The sequence below is a fragment of the Tripterygium wilfordii genome, chromosome 8 (assembly GCF_013401445.1).
Source record: "Tripterygium wilfordii isolate XIE 37 chromosome 8, ASM1340144v1, whole genome shotgun sequence".
In the NCBI taxonomy this organism is placed as follows: Eukaryota; Viridiplantae; Streptophyta; class Magnoliopsida; order Celastrales; family Celastraceae; genus Tripterygium; species Tripterygium wilfordii.
In genome coordinates, this window is record NC_052239.1 from 1,436,069 (window position 1) to 1,456,665 (window position 20,597).

General features: G+C 38.5%; 1 protein-coding gene and 2 pseudogenes across 1 annotated transcript; 2 read left to right on the forward strand and 1 right to left on the reverse strand.

Annotated features, from left to right (window-relative positions):
- Nucleotides 1-2,100: 2,100 nt before the first annotated feature.
- Nucleotides 2,101-11,143, reverse strand: LOC120004412 (annotated as a pseudogene).
- LOC120004410 lies at nt 5,167-7,027 on the forward strand. The gene is made up of 2 exons (XM_038853763.1): nt 5,167-6,535; nt 6,856-7,027. Exons 1-2 carry the CDS (start codon nt 5,452-5,454, stop codon nt 6,888-6,890), a joined length of 1,119 nt encoding a protein of 372 aa, XP_038709691.1. The 5' UTR covers nt 5,167-5,451; the 3' UTR covers nt 6,891-7,027.
- Nucleotides 11,144-13,737: 2,594 nt separating the features above from the next.
- On the forward strand, nt 13,738-20,462 carry LOC120003396 (annotated as a pseudogene).
- Nucleotides 20,463-20,597: the final 135 nt, after the last annotated feature.

The following is a 20,597-nucleotide window of genomic DNA, read 5'->3' on the forward strand; positions in this document are numbered from 1 at the left end:
CACTTTTCAAGTTTTGACGTCATGGGCTTCCATAGTCATTACTCAAAATTATTCCTCAAGATGTAAGTATTTCATTTTGCATCAGTTAAAACTATTACATGATTTTGTATGCATCATTATATATATATATATATATATATATATGAGGAATTCTCACATCACATAAGAGTCTAATGTAAGGGTGTAAAATAAAGATTTATGTTCACATCATTGATTTGAAATATGTGAGACCCAAAACAATGGACCCCACTTGTCATCTCATTCATCCACACCATTAAAACGTAACCCTTATTTTACACCTTTATATTAGACCATTATGTTAGAAATCCTATATATATAAGAATTTCCTTATAAAATGAGGACGATAATTTTTTGACCGTATAGATAAATGAAATGACAAGTGAAATTCACTGCTTTCAATTCCAAATCAACGGTGAAAGAATCGTTCGCATTCTTAAAAGAATATATATACTTTTATTTAAAAAAAACAGAGAAACAAGATTTTCCAGACCACCAAATCCAAATGTGTAATATTTTGGGGGAAGTTATGGTATACTTTATATCTCTCACCTAAAATGGCTTGACTCGAAGGGTTTTAGATTGGAAGATGAGGCAATATGGTGTAGCTACGAGCAAACCTACTAAAACAGGTCCCTCCCTCCCTAGCCCCTAGACCCAGACCCATGTGGATCCCTTCGATCATGCAGTTCATTCATGCACAACACGACAAAAGGATTCAACAGTTTCCGACGTTTGAATGTAAGGACTGATGATGAAGGTGCAGAAAACATGAACTGCTGCCTGCTGGGTGGGTAAAGAAAAAGAAGCTGACAGACAAAACCCCCACACAGTTTCGGTGCGCGTGTGGAACAAGTTTCCTCTTCAGAAACTGCTTCCACAAGAGGCTTTCTTGTTGTTGGCTCGTCGCATCAGTTTTTTGAGAAGCGCGGAGTGTGAAGCCTTTTTTTTAAGGATTCTGACAAAAAAGTCATCATCCGTACTAACAAACTCAGTTCTGTGCTCTCTCTCTGATCTTACAAGATGTCCAGATCTTCATATTGAAGTTCGAACTCTACCTAATTGAAGCTCTTTCCCGCCTAAAAAGAGTGAATTAATTTTTTAATGTTTTATACTGAGGTTCTTATATTTGTGGGGTAGTGCAATTTTTGATCACTGAAAAATATAACCCAATTCAACTTAATCACTGAATTTTGAAATGTTCCAATTTGGAGATCGGAAGTACAAAATTGTTCCAATTTATACCCATGCTCAGATTTTTCACTATTGTTCAACCAATAAACTCGTTGATGTGACATAAAAATTTAAACTACAAAATCTAATTGAACAGTGAGAAATATGCACACGTATACATATTGGAAGAGTTTTCAATTTTGGCTTCCCAAGTTGAAACGTTTGAAAATTTAATGACCAAGTTGAACTAAGTCATATTTTTCAGTTATCAAAAGTTATATTATCCCTCTATTTGTGTATAGCATAATTTTGAAAATCAAATTACACTAGTTTGTCTTGGCGCTTGCTTTTTGTATTTCAAGAAGTAAATAGATTGAATGGACCTTTCTAAGAGTTAGCTGGATTGCTTATTGTCAATAATGCTATCTGTTTCATCTGTTTATCTATGATTCATAATAGCATTTCACTAAAAGGTAAAAGAAAATAACCCTACAACAGGTCTCTATTCAAGTTATCTGCAAAACTAACAGGTCTCTACTCGCTTTTCAAGGAAGAACATTTCATCTACTTACCAACTATCTTTATGATATCTTCATCTGCTTCCATTAACAGCTTCAACAAGCACTTGCAAATTGGATAGAAAGCTGAGACTCAACTAAATTCAATCACACAAGTTCTGCCTTTTGCATTCCAAATTTGGTATTACTTTAGGTCTTGAAAATAAAAGCTGACAATACAACCAAACAAATCTGTGCAATTACTGATAAATGACACCTTCCCATGATATCACATGAAAAGAAAATCTATAAAGAGCTGCAGAGAAATGAGGAGTGATCATGGGCCAAGTTTTCGGCCCAAAATCATTTTAGCATCGTATATAAAGCAGCAATAGTATCAGAATGCCATCTATCTTCAGAAAATTTTGCTTATATATTCTGGATTAAAAAAAGAACTTACATGGCACAGGAATTGTACTTCATATCCTCTGGAACCTCAGCAGCTCAGAGACAAATGCACCATCCTTCAATGGGGATACTATTAATTAACCTATAAAATGGACTCTGTGTCAACTTGATGTGCGCTTGGTTGTAGTTCCATGACTGCCTTTTTAAACATCTAGAATATGCACTACACTACACCATCAGCATTTTCCTTTTGTGATCCTTTCTTCCGCTTTCTCTCATATTGTGTTATTTTTGCTTTCAGATCGAAACAAAAGGACCTCAACATGGTAGTTAGGTGTTCTTTCTATGGGCTGGAATACAAGAGAACCAATGCTAATGCATCAAAAAATCTAAAGCATGAAAGCTATTCAATTTAAAAGCAAATGTTCTCTATCCCTCTCCATTTCAAGATATTCAAAAGACCCATTAATTAATGCAAACAACAAAAACAGAGAGCTAGACATCAAACTCAAACTTAATTTGCATTCAAGAAACTCAAGAACTCAAAAACACTTACCAGTAAACATGACACCGCCCATGTTCACATTCTTGCGATCACCAAGCTGCTGCAACAAGTTCAAGGTCCTTACCAACTGTTCTGTATTCAGGAATAGAATCCATTTCATTAACTCAGATTCTATCGTTCTAATTTAAACCTCAAATTCACAAACTAGCTTTGCAGCAACTAAAATCCAACACCATGCCCTTGACTAAACTCCAACACTTAGGTGAAAAGCATAACAACAATTCTACCAAACAACATGCCATGTACCACAAGACATCTTGATTGGATTTCACTAACCAAGAAATTAGGTAACTCATGTATACACTTAAGGCATCAGTCTGAACTCTGGAGCTTTAGTTAGTGGTCCAACATATATCATTATTTCAAATCCTACATACCAGTTACCACACAGTGAATTTGATATCAAAAAAGCACTGAATCACTTTATCATCAATCCAATTTATTTGCCATAGTGCAAAGGGAATTCAATTGTGAAAACAACACCTAAAAACAAAATCCTATTTCTTACGAATTCCAACTAAGAATCGAGTGAAGAAAAGAAAAGAAAATTCTTACCATTCAAAATAACTAGATGAATTAAACCGAATAGAGAATTGAGCTTTTAATTTTCTACCTGAATACTTAAAGGCCAAGCTGGAAATGCAAGCCACTATTGATTCAGATATCTCCATTCCGTTTTTCTTCGCAGCTCAAAAAATCAGAAGCAGAGATGTAACTGAAAAATCTACGGTAATCGCACAAAGAATCTTACAATCGAACATCAGTCGGAAATGAAAGGGTGTGATTCGTGGAGGATTAGCAGAACAAACCTTCATCTTCAGCGATAGAGATTGCGGAGAGCCGGAACTGATCCCGTAGAATTTCGCTCGTCGAGTCATCTTCTTCTTTCTCCATATCGCCTCCTCGGTCCTTTCTAGTCAGATTATATTTCTTTATCAGATTCACAGATTTGTGTTTTCCTCTTTTTCCCGGTGTTCTCACCCACCCAGCGTTAATTCAGATTTCTAAACACAAAAAGGCATGGGCTAGTGAATAGTGATAGATAATTGGGCAATTGGTGCACAATATAAGATCCCCGACGCACAAAGGATTGGTAAGGACCTCATCCATGGCTGTCGAGCTTTCACCTTGACCTTTCATCCCTCAAGAAATCACTTGAATTTTCTACTAATCAAATCCTCCATCCAAGAAAGCTTGTACCTTCCTCGTACGCCATATATTCACTCTGATGGCGGCAGAGTCACATGACGTACTCCAGATTGCTAATCCACCAACCCCACACAATGGAATTACCAAAGAACAGTTTTGCACAGATGATAGGACTAAATATTAGAACAGTTTAGTGCCATAAAAAATGGAGTAATCTTATTTGTGAATTTAAAAGAATCAAGACATGGGAGTTACAGATCAAGGGGAAGGCTGAATCATTCTGGATGATGAGGAATGAGCTAAGGAGAGAACGGAAACTGCCTGCTTCATTTGATAAAGAAGTTTATGATGCCTTCAATGGAAATATTGTACCCATTCCAGCAATTCCCTTAACAGTTAACACTAATTACTGTCACAACTGATGAAAGTAACGGAAATAGAGGAGACAAGGCAGCACCAGAGGATGAAGAAGAACTATAGAGTGAAGATGAGGCAGAACTTGATAGTAGTAAACATGTTGCCAAAGAAGATGGTTGGTATGGGAATTTTCGACAGTCCGGATTGGAGGAGATATTCCAGAGCCTTAAGACAGAAACCTCATCAATAGATGACCAAAAAGAGGCCGAGGCAAAGAGTACCCCCGGTGTCTGTTTCAGGTAAACAATACTCCAATACTAGTATCCAATCTGGTAAATTACTGTGTAGCAATGCACAACAGTGATTCTTTCATATTAGATTCATATGAATAGCACATATGTTTTTTGTAATTTGAGACTGAGGTTTTGAAATTAAAAAGAACTGAGGGAGCAAACAATTTAACAGCAGAAATCAAAGTCATCAACAGAAACCATGAATGAAAAACAAGATTTTCACAAAATGTATCAAATGTTACATACGTGAACATCTAATATACATGAAAACATATGACCAGATATTTTCAATTGAACTGTAAGCATATCAAATACATACAAATAATGACAAAAACATATGGAAAAATTAAACGGTGCACAAAGGTGTCAGTTAATTTCCTAATCTAGCACAACAGTTCAATAAAACAGATTTTGAATCTAACCTTGTTTTCCCTCTACGCGGTAACAGCCTCGACCAGTCTTGCAAAGTAGAACTGCGTAGTAGTTAGGCCTCTCTTTCTTATCCTCCACCCAACTTTCTGCAGTGCTCTCTCCACATCGGCCTCTGCATGAAGATATGCCCTCGTTGCCTTTGAAGGGCCTGGGAACAACTCTCCGATCCTTTTTAACAGATCATAATATGTTGAAAGTCAAGCCTTCAATTACGGACATAATGATGATGTGTTGCCTTGGTTAGTGTGTTGAAAGTCAAGCCTTCAATTACGGATGATTTGTTGCCTTGGTTAGTGGGATTAATTGACTTGTTTTCCAATTCACACAATCCCGTTGATTTTCTTTCCTAGTTAGGGGAGATTGATTCTCAAGTTGTAAACTATTTATATGGCCTGTAAACAATTGTAGAAAAAGTGAAAAAAATCTTCCTTCATTCTCTGTCTTTGGTTTTCTACATTCTCTTTATTTTGTTTTTCTACACGGTATCGAAGCAGGTCCAATCCTGACTCTTCTCTTCTTTCTTCGAGTTTTTTCCTACTCGAATCTCGTCTTCAAATTCATGCCTAAATACGGTACTGCCTACGGGATGAATACCAACTCATCCTCTTCGTCTACAGACATCATCATTCCTTCATCATCCTCTTATCAGATGGAAACATCTCATCTCCCTATCACTACCCATAAACTAGAAGGCCACAATTATTTGCAATGGTCTCAGTCTATACTGATGTTCATACGGGGTAAGGAGAACGACGACTACATCACCGGGGATGCAGCGGTCCCGGAACCAACAGCCTCAACCTACAAGAAATGGATGGCAGAGAATAGTATGGTCATGACATGGCTCATCAACTCAATGACTAGAGACATTGGAGAAAATTTTTTGGCATTTGATACTGCTAAGGAAATCTGGGACACGGTTAAGGAGACGTTCTCGGATAAAGAAAATACATCAGAGGTTGTTCAGATTGAAGGAATCCTCCATGATGTACGGCAAGGCGACCTTACGGTAACTGATTATTTTAATGTCCTTACTCGACTATGGCGTCAACTTGATACTTTTGAGATTCATAATTGGAAGTGTACTAGTGACAGTCTCTTATATAAAAAGATTATCGAAGGAAAACGTGTGTACAAGTTTTTGTTAGGTCTAAATAAGAATCTTGATGAAATTCGCGGAAGGCTCATGGGGACAAAACCCCTACCCAACCTCAGAGAGGCATTTTCTGAAGTTCGTCGTGAAGAAAGTCGTAAGAAACTCATGATGAGTCTCCCTCAACATATACATATGACTGAAAGTTCGGCCCTTGCAGCTCAAGGAACTCAGGTTGCTTCTTATGGCAATCGCCAGAAAAATAAAGGAGGTAGACCATGGTGTGATCATTGCAGAAAACCTGGCCATGTGAAGGAGACTTGCTGGAAGATTCATGGGAAACCAGTAGATTGGAAGCCGACACGCCAACAAATGGAGAAAGAAGGTCGTGGGAATCATGTTGCTATAGAAGAACAATCTGAAACAAGTCCCTTTAGCAAGGAACAAATGGAGATGCTGAAAAAACTTTTATCTCCTATTTTGCCAACACAATCACAACCAGATACCTCATCTCATCATGTCATGGGCACGGGTACTCTTGCTCACAAAGGTAATTTTTTAAATGCACTAACAGTGGGAAAGAAACAAATAAAACCATGGATCATGGACTCAGGAGCTTCTCACCATATGACAAGAGATATCTCACATTTTATTTCTTATAGCTCGTGTCCCAACAATTTAACTGTCCGTATAGCGGATGGTTCTCTATCGAAGGTTGCCGGTACAGGATCAGTGCTTATTTCTAAGAACCTCATACTTGACTCTGTCCTCTTGGTTCCAGACTTGGATTGTAATTTACTATCAATTAGTAAACTCACTAAGGAAAAGAGGTGTGTTACTAAGTTTTTCCCTACTCATTGTGAATTTCAGGAATTGGATTCGGGGAGGACGATTGGCAATGCTAAAGAGTGCTCTGGACTCTACATCCTCAAGGAACGCCACTATCCACAAGAACAACATCAAATGGCAGTTAGCGGTGGTTCTTTTTCTGTTTCATGTCTAAATAACGATAGTGCAATCATGTTGTGGCATTATCGCCTTGGTCATCCCAATATCATGTCTCTCAAACATTTATTTCCCTCATTATTCAAGAAAATTCCAAAATCTTTTGAGTGTGAAATCTGTCAATTGTCCAAACATGTTCGGAGTCAATTTCCAACACAATCCTACAAACCTTCTCAACCATTTTCAATGATTCATAGCGACATTTGGGGTCCATCAAAAATAAAAAATGTTACAGGTGCTAGGTGGTTTGTCTCATTTATAGATGACCACACTAGACTCACTTGGATATTCCTTATGAAAGAAAATCAACGGGATTGTGTGAATTGGAAAACAAGTCAACTAATCCCACTAACCAAGGCAACAAATCATCCGTAATTGAAGGCTTGACTTTCAACACACTAACCAAGGCAACACATCATCATTATGTCCGTAATTGAAGGCTTGACTTTCAACACTCCCCCTCAAGCCGAATTGTAGATGTTTATCATGGATTTGCTCAGAATGTGCTCTTTCCTCATTCTCCTCTTGGATTTGCTCCTTATCCATCAAGTCAACAATGAACTCTGTGTTTTCGACAGTTAGAGGCAGACTAGAAGACTCTGAGGAAATGAGATCTTTTGAAGTTGGATTGATGATGGGTGGCTCGATGGATGACTCTAGGTTCCAAAACTGATATTCCTGAGTCGAATTCTCCCCCTGAATATCAGTTTTGGGGTAGTATGGCTGGGATTCAAAGAAGGTGACATCCATGGAATTGTAAAATTTTTGTGTGACTGGTGAGTAACACTTGTACCCCTTTTGATTTGAAGAATACCCAAGAAAAATACACTTGAGTGATCGGGGATCAAGTTTACTCCTATGTTGTTGATGAATGTGGACGAAGACAGAACAACCGAATATTTTGGGTGGAATGATGGAGATGAGACGTGTGTTTGGATATGATTTTAGGAGGGCTTGACAAGGAGTTTGGAATTTTAGGACCCTAGATGGCATTCTATTGATGAGATATGTTGCCGTAAGGACAGCCTCCCCCCAGAAAAATTTTGGAACATTGGTTGAAAACATCAAGGACCTGGCAACCTCTAATAGATGTCTATTTTTTCTTTCAGCGATGCCATTTTGTTGAGGAGTATCAACACATGAACTTAAGTGGACAATGCCTTCTTTTGCTAGGTAATCTCCTAGAATGGAATTGAAATAATCCCTAGCATTATCTGACTTTAGAATTTGAATCTTGGAGTGAAATTGGGTCTGAATCATTCTTTTGAAATTTTGGAATATTTGATGTCAGGTTGTCGAAGATAGATCTGATAAGAGCTTTTGTGAGAATATAAGCTGTTTGATGATTTGTCGGAGTGTAGTTAATTGTGAATACTCCTCCTTCAATTTTTTCTTTGATAAAGTGACGATCTATCTCCACATGTTCGCACCGGTCGCTAAGTTCAATACCATTCGTGTGCTTCTATCATTGGCAGTAAACCTTGATTGGCCTCTTCATCAACTTGACGTGAAAAATGCCTTCCTCAATGGTGACCTAGAGGAAGAGGTTTACATGGATATTCCTGTTGGTCTTGAGACGACATCAAATATTAACAAAGTTTGTAGACTTCGAAAAGCTTTGTATGGTCTCAAGCAATCTCCTCGTGCATGGTTCGAACGATTCACCAAGGCAGTGAAAAGGTATGGATATTCTCAATGCCAATCTGACCACACCCTATTTGTGAAGCACTCTCCTAAAAGGAAATTGGCGATTATTATTGTGTACGTAGACGATATTATTCTGACAGGTGATCACGAGGAGGAAATTGAGCTACTCAAACAATTCCTGGCCAAAGAATTTGAAATCAAGGATCTAGGGAATCTCAAGTATTTCCTAGGAATGGAAATTGGTCGGTCAAGGAAAGGTATAGCTGTCTCTCAGCGCAAGTATGTCCTAGATTTGTTAAATGAAACAGGAATGCTTGGATGCAAGCCTGCTGAAACTCCCATGGATTCAACAGTCAAGCTAGAGGCCAATGATGGAAGTGCTCTTGCTAATAAGGAAAGATATCAACGGCTTGTGGGAAAACTGATTTACCTCTCCCATACAAGGCCTGACATTGGCTTCTCTGTCAGTGTGGTTAGCCAGTTCATGAATTGCCCTACGGAAAAACATATGGATGCTGTTTATAGAGTTCTAAGATATCTCAAAATGACGCCTGGTAAGGGCTTATTTTTCTCAAGAACCACTAAGAGAAATATTGAAGTTTTTTCAGATGCAGACTGGGCTGGTTCAATGACAGATCGCAGATCTACGTCTGGTTATTGCTCTTTTGTATGGGGAAACTTAGTGACTTGGAGAAGCAAGAAACAATCTGTGGTAGCTCGTAGTAGTGCAGAGGCAGAATTTCGGGCTATGGCCCAGGGCATTTGCGAGGGAATATGGTTGAAAAGGTTGATGGAAGAATTACAAGTTCCACTAGAGCATCCTATGGAATTATATTGTGACAACCAAGCAGCCATCAGTATAGCCAAGAACCCAGTTCATCACGACCGGACAAAACATGTGGAGATAGATCGTCACTTTATCAAAGAAAAAATTGAAGGAGGAGTATTCACAATTAACTACACTCCGACAAATCATCAAACAGCTGATATTCTCACAAAAGCTCTTATCAGATCAATCTTCGACAACCTGACTGAAAAATTAGGCATGATAAACATCTACAATTCGGCTTGAGGGGGAGTGTTGAAAGTCAAGCCTTCAATTACGGACATAATGATGATGTGTTGCCTTGGTTAGTGTGTTGAAAGTCAAGCCTTCAATTACGGATGATTTGTTGCCTTGGTTAGTGGGATTAGTTAACTTGTTTTCCAATTCACACAATCCCGTTGATTTTCTTTCCTAGTTAGGGGAGATTGATTCTCAAGTTGTAAACTATTTATATGGCCTGTAAACAATTGTAGAAAAAGTGAAAAAAATCTTCCTTCATTCTCTGTCTTTGGTTTTCTACATTCTCTTTATTTTGTTTTTCTACATAATAAAATGTCTTTGGTGCAAAGCTCAAAATTAATCGTTTCTCAGCTAATGAAGCAAGATAGGCAATCATTCCATCAGCTTTACTTTGTGGGTAATGTATCAAAACATCTAAACAGATCACTGTATCATACTTCCCATTTAAGCTCTCGAGATCACTCACTTCAAATTTTGGCTTCACCATTGCAGCTGAGGAGTTATCATTGTCCACTTGAAGCTGCTCTTTTGCCTGCACAGTTGAGAAAGAAACTGAGAATTGCTTCTATTAAAGTAATTGAATAACAGTGGACTGTTTACATAGTTGAGTGCAGTATACAATCACAAGACATCATCAACAGAAGAAATGACAGGTATAGAGAAAGTCATATGCACATCATAACAAAACACAGCAGTATAACTTCATATCTTTTGTCCATTGATACCATTGTCGACTAGACTGTGAATTATAGCAGAAGCTAAATACCAAATTTTCATCTTCAGAAATCGACGGTTAAACGTACAGCTACGACTCGCTAACCTGCTTCTCAGCTTCAGCAATCATAGCAGCCGAAATGTCACTCGCCGACACTACTGCCCCCTCCTTCGCGAGCGGAATTGCTAGAAGGCCCGTGCCACAACCAGCGTCGCAGACAGTAACCCCTTTCAGTGACCCCTCCTCGGTCAACATCTTCATCACATTCTCGACGGTCTTCGAGTGCCCGATTCTAATGTCAAGCTGCACTCTGTTAACCTCATCGGTCTCCCCGTATATCTTCTTCCACCGTTGGAATCCAGAGTTGTTGAAGTACTCCCTGACAACCTCCTTGTCGCCGCCGCCGACCTCCTCCTCCTGGAGACGCCGCCTCCGATCTGGATCAGTAAGGGAGAGTACCGCGGCAAGGGCGGCCACAGAGCCTCCTCCAAGGACGGCAATGGTAGTGCTGTCGACGGCAGGGATTTCAGTAACTGTGGCTATGGAGAGAGGGGGGATGGCAGCGACGGTTGAGGTTCTGGTCAGGGTTTTAGGTTTGGCGATAGACGGACAGGGAGGAGAGAATCTCGGGTTGCTGGCCTGAAAGGATATGGAGGAGGATAGGGACGACAAATACGCCATCGTTTAAGGGAGTATTCGCTCTCCTAGCGGCACGGAGAGGTTAGTTACGCAGTTACGCTTGTCAATTGTAATGGAGGGAGCTGGCGGATTTTGGGATATGGCCATATGGGTGTTCGGGATAGGATAGTGTGGACCACCCTCCAATTCTAGTGGGTCCCTTATGTTGTTTTTGGCCTTTGGGAGTCAGAATTCAACTCACAAACCGGATTCGATGTCAACATAATTTTGGACCCGTTTCCACTGTCTCGAGCTTCTTTCCTATTGAACTTGTGAAATCCGTCAACCTCTACTCTTTCTACGACCCGACCCGACAAACCAAAAATCGACAAGAGAAGATAGAGAGCATAGAGAAGCGGAGACCAGTGACGACGAAGATTGAGAAAACGATGTCCTTTGGAGTAGAGAGAGTGGATGCCAAGGTTGACGATTTCGTCAACGAATTCAAGCAGCATTTGAGGTTGTTAGGGGCTAGATTCTCTATTGCATGACAAGGAGATGTTGAACTGTTGAAGGAAAAGGGCGACATGTAAAAAGGAAAAAATAAAAAAAAAAAAGAGGAGAAAATTAGTTTTGGATTTCAGACGTGGCTTATTGAATATTCAGTAGAGCATGCGCACTATGTAAGCGGATTAACATACTATTAAGTAATCATTAGTACCTCGGGGGATTTCTTAGTAAAGATTGCATATCATGTCCTTAATTCAAGTGCAGCCGTGCCTTCAAACTCAACCCCTCTTGCTGGTAATCAATGGGATCAGATTTGGAAGATGGATATTCGTGCTAGGCTTCAGTTGCTTTTGTGGAAGGTTGCTTGGAATATTTTGCCTACGAGGGATAGGCTATCTAGTGTTTTGCATATGCCCGAGGATCAACAGAGTTGTCCAATTTGCAATGGGGGAAGTGAAAGCTTAATTCATTTGATGATTGGTTGTTTGGTTTCATTCCTGGTTTGGAGTACTTCTCGCTGGCGTTTGAATTCTCTTAATTTTAGTAGCCGAGGAGTTGTTGGTTGGGTCAAGATTATTCTCAATCCGTAGTTGATTGGCATTTCTAAGGAGGACTGTCATGAGTTTCGTCTTTTGGCAATGGTGTCGTTGGATAGTATTTTGAGATATAGAAATGATGTTATTCATGGCATGCCGGTGAGGCCAGTGTATGATTTAGTTCGTGAGATTCATCAGTCTCATGAACAACATTCTAGGGCCTGGAGATTGCCCAGGTTTGAGGCCAGCTTGTCTTTGGTGCATTGGGTTCCTCCTCCTCCTATTTCAATGAAAGTAAATTTTGATACAGCTATGGGGCATGAAGTCACTAGTGCTGCTGTAATAGCTCGCTCTTCTTCTGGAGAAATAGTGTTTGCTTCTGTTTGTACCAGTGCTAGAGTGGATGCTACAGTGGGTGAGGCGACAGCGTTGCGACTAGGAGTTCAAAGATGCTTGGAGCTTCAGGTGCATGATGCACAATTTGAGGGAGATGCTTTGATTGTCGTGAATGCAGTTGCTCGACCTGAGTTGGTTTCCAAGTGGGCTATTGAGAATTTGATTGAGGACACGCGTATTAAATTGAATGGCATCCAGAAATGGAGTATTGTGAAGATTAGCATGCACCAAAATGCCTGGGCGGATGTTTTCGCCAAATGGGCCACTGCTTTGAAGCTTTCTGGCAGCATTCCCACGCATTTTCTTTCGGAATTCCAATGCTGGTTGTATAGTGGTCATGATCCGCCAGATCATTTTTTTTTGTCTATCATGGTGTGGTGTGTAATCTGTATTGGTGTGTTTGACAAAAAAAAAAAAAAGTAATCATTAAATATTTTATCCAAAAGATAATCATGGTGCTCTATCACTCTTTGTTGTCCCAAATTGATTGATAATGTCAACCATGTATGGTTTATAAACTCAAGTCCACCTTTAACCACTAGCAAGTCTTTTTTTAAGCTTGAGTGAGTTGGGCATAAGGAGAAACGAAATCGTACGGGCCCATGTATTAACTACCTTGTTAATGATTATCAAAAAAAAAAAAAAATTCTTGTTAATGATTAGCTTCAACCAACGGCATAACCAAAGCTAATCAACTCTAAAAAGGAATAGTCCCGTTGTAATCACTCCCTCACTTTCCTACTATGTATTAACTACCTTGTATATATCGCTAGTCAATCGTATAGCCTTAACTTAAGGAAGTAGATGATTTTCTTGTACGTAATTATAGAGATTTGATTATGCTGTCGTTGGTTGAGGCTAATCATTAAGACTTCTAGCTCTATTATCTTGAATTTGATCAAGTTCGAGTTCAAATCTTTATATTCTAAAGTATACATTTCTCATTTCTGGTTCGAAAGTTCAAAGCTGAACTCAATTATCGAATCGAGCTTTGAAGCTGCTATTTTTTTTTTTTTTAAATAATTATTATTTAATATGACAGAATGAAACAAATGAGCCCAAGGCCTATTAATGGACTGGGAAGGTTACCAGACTTCAAGTCCAGTGCCATTGGGCCAATTTATCGGCCTATGTATTAGTTTCCGGTCCTGTTAGCTTTCTCAGCGGTCCAGCCCGAGGTGTGGGATCTAGCCACGTGTCTACGATAGGTTGGTCAAGCTATATGCAAAGTATTTTTTTTAATGCGGGAACAATTAAATAGTACCGTTAAGAACCTTAGTACGAAGGAGTGCGTTAGTCGCCGTCGCAAGTGGTCGCTCAGCCGTCGTGCCACCATCTGAGGCACTTCATACAGGTACGACTATGCCATCCCACAAGTTTTGCGGATCCGTGGACAATACTGTTTGGTTGTAAGAAAATTGGAAAAACGTTAATACCATTGTTCTCCGTAGATTTCTTCGCAACTGGTTTCGTTTGATTGTAATTGCATGGACTATTGCGATTGTAGATTCCTGATTTGTTTTGCTATTCAATTATGTTGATTTTGTAATGAAGGAGTAATGGGGAGAGATAGGGAGGTATCGACCATGGAAATTGATGGCCCAAACCCCAGCGATTCCGATCAGATTAACCCCAAATTCTCAATCAACGGTAACATTGCTTAATTTATTTTTCTAATTCTAATATTTAATAGCATGATTTACGAAGATTTTAAATCCTTCGGTTTGTTTCCAGTGTTGCAACTGCTAAAGTTCGCTCAGATGCAGCATGGATTGCGGCATGGGGATTATACCCGTTATCGGTATCTGCATGTACCTACAGTTTTATGGTTTACCTTGATTTTTTTGTTGGTTTCAGAATCTCTGCTTTGCGCGTGTGTTTTTATATCTTTTGGCTTGATAATGTCGAAGTTTAATTGAGGAAGTCTTGATTATGTGGGTGTGCTAGTTTTGATTCATAATGGATTTTTGTATACAGGAGGTACCGCACTGTTCGGTTGCGGAGGTTGTATAAATCCTTGAAGTTTACTCATGGCCGTGGGAAATACACCAGGAGAGCAATAACCGACTCCATTGTCAACGAAGTTAGGTGTGTTGAAACTTGAAATCATAGAATATTCTTTTGCTTTGAAAAATTTAATCTCCTACTCAAAAGCAGGATTTTCCTGGTACCCTAATTTCAAACACTGAGGTGTACATAGTGAACCCTGGAAACTGGAATATTTAAACAAACTCCCCCCATTGTTGTTGTATACTTGTATCCTTTTTTGACTTTTATCTTTTTGCTTCCTTATAAATTTGGTGTCCTTTTTTGACACTTTTTTTTTTTGCTTCCTTATAAATCTGGTACCCAATTATACGAGTCTTTGCTGTTTTGGTGTTATTGGAGGGTGGTGATTTTCCCTTGATTGAGTTTGTAACAAGAGCAAGTATCTCAATATATCTTATGTTAGCCGTTTGGACTTCTCTTTTTTATAGCTTTTAGTTGGGAAAAAAAATTGGAAAAAAATGGTGTTTTTATCCATATTCATTCAGCCTATCAAGCCCACGTAAGGGCAGAATAAGCCCGCACACCTCATTGTAAATATTCGGAGGAGGTAAGACTAGAACCCATGACCTCAGTCAGAGACATGCAAAGTCATTACCACTCAACCAGTGGCTCATTTGCAGTTTAACATCATTTTCATTTGGATTCAAAATAGGTTTCTTCATTTAATTCTTTATACGGCAGAGAGAGCTTGGAGCCATGCCATGAAGAAATGACAGCTTCCAGATGGGCCAAATGCAAGGCGACGCATCTATTTGATTGGTAGGTTGAGGAAGGCTGAAAGTGGGCAACCCTATTTTCACAGCTATGTGCGGTCAAGGGGGACTCCAGAACATCTTTAGAAGCTGAGGTGCGTCTATATATGTTTGGTTCCATTTGTATTGCGTTCGAGCTATTCAGTATCTGAATTAGGGTTTTTGTTCATACTATTCTCCTTCGTCAAAAGCATTACAAAAATGAGGCATGAGTAAGTCTTGTAGGGTAGAACATGATGGGAAAATGGTGTGGTGAACTGGATTCAGTTTGCGTTTGCTTTAGTGGAAGCATTGACATACATGAAAATGTCTGTTTATCCAACTTGCAGGCATATGCTTCCTATATGAGAGGGAACTTGCTTTTCGAGCAAGATCAGAACTGGGAGACTGCATTGATGAATTTCAAAAGTGCCAGGTGCATTTCATACATATAATATATGACTACCTTCCTTTTAGAAATCCAAAGCAGTTTCTCTCTGTCAGTAACTTCTGGTGTTGTAAGAAGAAAGAAAGGAGTCATTGATTGCTGTAGTAATAATAACAACTCGTATTGGAAGCTCTTTTACGAAACCTCTGGTTTTCTTTTTTACATTCTCTCTCCTTTGGGGGTGATGACTTTTTGATTATCTTTCCAATCTAGCCACAATGATGCTCTAAGAAATTGGGGAAGCTGGACCTTTTATTGGTCCTTTTTGTGATTACTTTTTTTTTTTTTTGTGTGGCTAACTCCGTTAACAATTTTCTAGAGCTGTTTATGAGGAGCTTGGGAAATATGGAGACCTGGAGAATCAAATTTTGTGCCGTGAGCGTGTCGAGGAACTAGAACCAAGTATCCGATACTGTTTACACAAAATCGGCGAGTCAAAAATCCAAACCTCTGAACTTCTACATATTGGCGAGATGGAAGGTCCTGCATTGGACCTTTTTAAAGCTAAATTGGAGGTGAGTTTGATTATCCAAACATGAAGTCAAATGATGCATGCAGCATAGTTTATATCACTGTCTTCATGTGAATGAGATTAAGATTATGATTTTGAAATATTTTGCTGCCTATATGTTGTATTATTTTCTGAAGAATAGTCAATCTTAATTGATTGAGTTCTCAGTTTTTCATAAAATGCTAATCCACCTTTTTTTTTGAAAGCGGAGTGGTAATTCAACCTCATAGAGCTGGGGATAACATGCTTTTAGATTTGTCGAGAAATACACTATTGTGTGAATGGTTGCTCTAATTAACTTTCTATCTGATATCTTTTCTTACCTTATCTAGTAATTTCTATTAGTGTTTTATCTCCGAGCTGGAATATCTATTACGATTGTGATACCTTATCTGCTACTTTTGCGGAGTTAGTTTCCCTTTATTACAAGATTCGAGGGCTAGAAATTATATATTATTCCAGGGCTAGGTTCTATTATCATATTCCCTTAGCTTATCTGCCTTGTTAACTTTTGGCTACCACCCCAGCAAATAAAGAAAAGAAGTCCTCATTCAAAGAAATTTGATATGTTTTATTTATAAATTCATTCTAGATAAATATGCTGCAAAGGGTTATTTCCTATCTTAACCGGCATTCATCAATCTTACTGATACTTGCAGGCTGTTATGGCTGAGGCAAGGTCTCAACAAGCTGCATCTCTTACAGAGTTTAATTGGCTTGGTCATAGATTTCCAATATCGAATGACAAAACTTGGGTTGCCATTTTAAAAGGTTGGTACTTGGTTTTATTTAGACAATGATAGAGATGTGAACTATTTCAAAATAAACAAGTTTACTGTATTGGTAGTTTGGTATCGCTTCTCTTATTAACTGAACTGACTGGTATATGACTATTTATCAGTTTCTGCTGGGTTATTCTATTTGAAAACTGTGATATGTATACAAATACTTACAGCTTTGAAGTGGAAACGGTGTCTTGAGTCCCCCCCCCCCCCTTTCCTGGAACAGAGGACAAAAAGGAGCATAGATGGTTAAACTGAGTCTTATTAATGTTTCTCGTGTTCTAACTTCAGCTCAGGAATTGGAGAAGGATTTGCATGGATCCGTTGCAGATTCACTTCCAGCAGAAAAGAAAATAGCCATGTTTGACAAAATTTTCACAGCTTACCATGAGGCCAGGAGCTGCATCCGCAGTGACTTGGTATGGAACTCTGGCCATTAATATGGTTATCACATGAAAATTGTCTCCTTTTGTTTCATTTCTTTGAGTATGATGTGCTGTACATACTAGGTCAGTGCAGGTAATGCTGAAAATATGAAGATGATTTAAATGGTCTTGATAAAGCTGTTAGTGCCGTACTGGGCCAGCAGACCATTGAGCGTAACCAGCTACTGGTTAGCATTGCAAAAAGCAAACTTATCAGGCATCGGGATGGCAAGAACGAGAAACTCACAAAGCCTGAAGAGCTTGTTTGCATATATGATCTTCTGTTACAGGTTAATAATAGATCTACTTATGTTGGTTATGAAAATATGAAAACTGTGTGACAAATTATACTTGACTCAGTACGTCAACAAGTATTGTTAACATAGTAATCTTATAGGCAACAGAATACAACAGATCTTTCTGATTTGGTTAGTTCTGGAAGAGATAGAACGCGTGAAGAAGTGGTGTTTGCTGAAGAGTGTTCGCTTCGAAGTTTGGCTTTCCGAGCAGAAAGGTCTTCTTTCTTGTTCCATGTCTCACCCACAACCTCTTGTATACATGCTCACAATTTAGTTTGGTGTTGCATTTTGTCTTACTGAGAAAGTGTTCTACAGTAATGGTTACCGATGTCCGTTAGAGAGTTTAACTAAGGCTGTTTAAAAATCAAAATTTTTTATTAGCTGCTCACTGGCTTAACTATCGAACTTGTTTTGAACAATTTTGTACTGTACTGTTTTTCGAGGACATGTATATGGCCTTTCTTTGTCTTGTATTCTGCTTTAATTTGCAGTTAAAAAATGTTATTAGGGATCAAACTTAGCCGCACATTGAAAGACTGACTTTTGGAGTATATTTAGTTGGTATTCATGGCTAATTTTACCTTGTGTTGAACTCTGATGCTCGCTAACCTTTCTTTTGTGTAACCATCTATCTTACTAACTCAGTCCACTGATTGAGCAAACCACCAAAAGTATGCATTGCTAATCAATTTTGGTGTGAATATTGTTCTTCAAATGAGTCTGCCAACTGTTGCTTTTCAGGTGTTTCTTCTTAGCAAGGTCGTACAGCTTAGCTGGAAAGAGGACAGAAGCGTATGCTCTATACTGCCATGCACAATTTCTTGCTGAGGATGCCTTACAAAAATTTCAAGCTCATAATGACAGTGATCAAGTATGTATTTTCAGTTTCTTTCTTCCATTATAGAGATCTAATTGAAACAGCTGGCGAGTTCCCTCCTTTCGTTCTTTTTTTGTTTTCAAATTTAAATGTTAAATGCACGAGCACCTTTACGACCTTTCACCTTACAGAGGTTTCCCAGGTCTTGGCGACTTTCCTTTCAAATCAGTGAATAACCCTTCAAATATAAACAACTTCTATTTTCCATTTGAGACTGTCACTCTTTCAACAGAGAAGGATATACTACCATGCTATCACAGATTCTTTTTTATGATTTTTTTTTCTGGGATGCATTTTTTAACACACTAATGCTTCATTAGTTTGGTTTAAGACTTCTAATGTTTAACTTCAAAGCAGGAAATGTTTTTTGAGTCTATTCTGTTTTTCACCCACTTGATATCAGGCGATGATCAAAGAGTTGAAGATATTATACAATGAGTGTAGATCTAACAGTTGCATAGAGCATGCTACGGGAATTATGGAGGAGATGAAAGCTCCAGAAAATCTCACAAAAAAGATATCGACTATATCGTTGAATGGAGCTGACAAAAAGGTGCTTCCCAGCTTGCCTTTTCTTTTCATTCCCATGAAAATTTGGACCTTTTTTAAATAATTAATTTGACCTAGTATAATATCTCAGTTATCCTTGACAAATGAGTAAGTCCTTATATTTGTCAAGTTACACTGTGATTCTTCTGGACCTTTTAAATTGCATTTGTACCTCAGACAATAGGCTTGTGCCTAGTTTGGCATTATTTGTCCTTTACCAGAAATGGGTTATAGAACATCTTGAGAAAATTTGTTCTAGCTTCTACATATTTTAAATAGCTTATTGCAAACTATCAAATTTCAATGAAACAGAAAGCAGAAGCTAGCTTTTGAAAGGAAATCCCTTGGTGCTTTTAAAACCACCTAACAAATAGGAGAAATAGGCTTTTCACAAGCGCTTATTAAAATTTTACCGAACAGCATTTCCCACAAACAAGGAAAAGCCCTAAAAATAAGCACTATCATGAATAAGCTTTTATAATTTATAAGCTGTTGCTTTGAATCAAGAAACACCAAACTGAGCGTTAATCCCTTCATATTGATCTCATTTTCTATATTATCTTGACTGCAGTTTCATTTGCTTTGGTATTTTGGATTACCCTTTCAGAATATAAATGGTTAAAAAAGAAATCATTTCAAAAACCCTTATGGAAAACCTTGAAAAGCCCGCCTTTACTGTAAGAGGCACTTGACTAATGGCACTGTTGTCTGTTTCTACATGCAGAATATTTTTTACTTGAAGTTATCTTAATTCTTAACATTCATTTGTTCTAGAGATTTTGAAGGACAGGCATTTGGCCTTTTTTTTTTGAAGCCTTTGTTGACATGCTGATTTGAATTTCAGGTGCAAAAGTACCTTCTTGAAAAACTTGATATCTACGAGTCTGCAATTGGTGATTTGAACACAAAAGGCGCTGCACGCATCGAACCCTTTCCTCCTGCCTTCCAAACAATATCTCGTAATCCAATTGTTCTGGATCTTGCCTATAATTGCATCGAATTCCCATCCATTGAAAGCAGAATGAAGAAAGACAAAAAGGGCTTCATGAGTAGGTTCTGGGCCCGGTGATGACACTTGTAATTGCATTGGTCTACTGTTTACCCAAGAGAAGAATTAGGCACCTTCAATGAAAAATTTTATGGTAATCAATTTGTTGCCTCATGATAATTCCAATTGGATTTTGGGATCTCTTGGATTTGAAACTGTTGGATGGTGAGGAATCTGGAGATTACCATTTTGAAACAGGAACCTTTTCTTCTTGTAGCTTACAATAGTCTTCTTTAGGAATGCATTTTCAGATTCTTTACTTTTTTATCATTGAGTTATTGGCCTGGATGGCCTGGCCCGGTGTTGATCCAATTTTCTTTAAACTCTTAGCTTTCTGGAGGAATTTGTAATATCATGTCAATGATGCTGAGCTAGAAAAGGACTTGAGTAATGAAAACAG

Bases quoted from the DNA above. Each gene is read 5' to 3' on its own strand.
- LOC120004410 (XM_038853763.1), top strand. From the start codon at position 5,452: ATGCCTAAATACGGTACTGCCTACGGGATGAATACCAACTCATCCTCT. The intron at 6,536-6,855 runs GTAATTTTTTAA...TGTGAATTTCAG, and splicing joins GGGTACTCTTGCTCACAAAG to GAATTGGATTCGGGGAGGAC.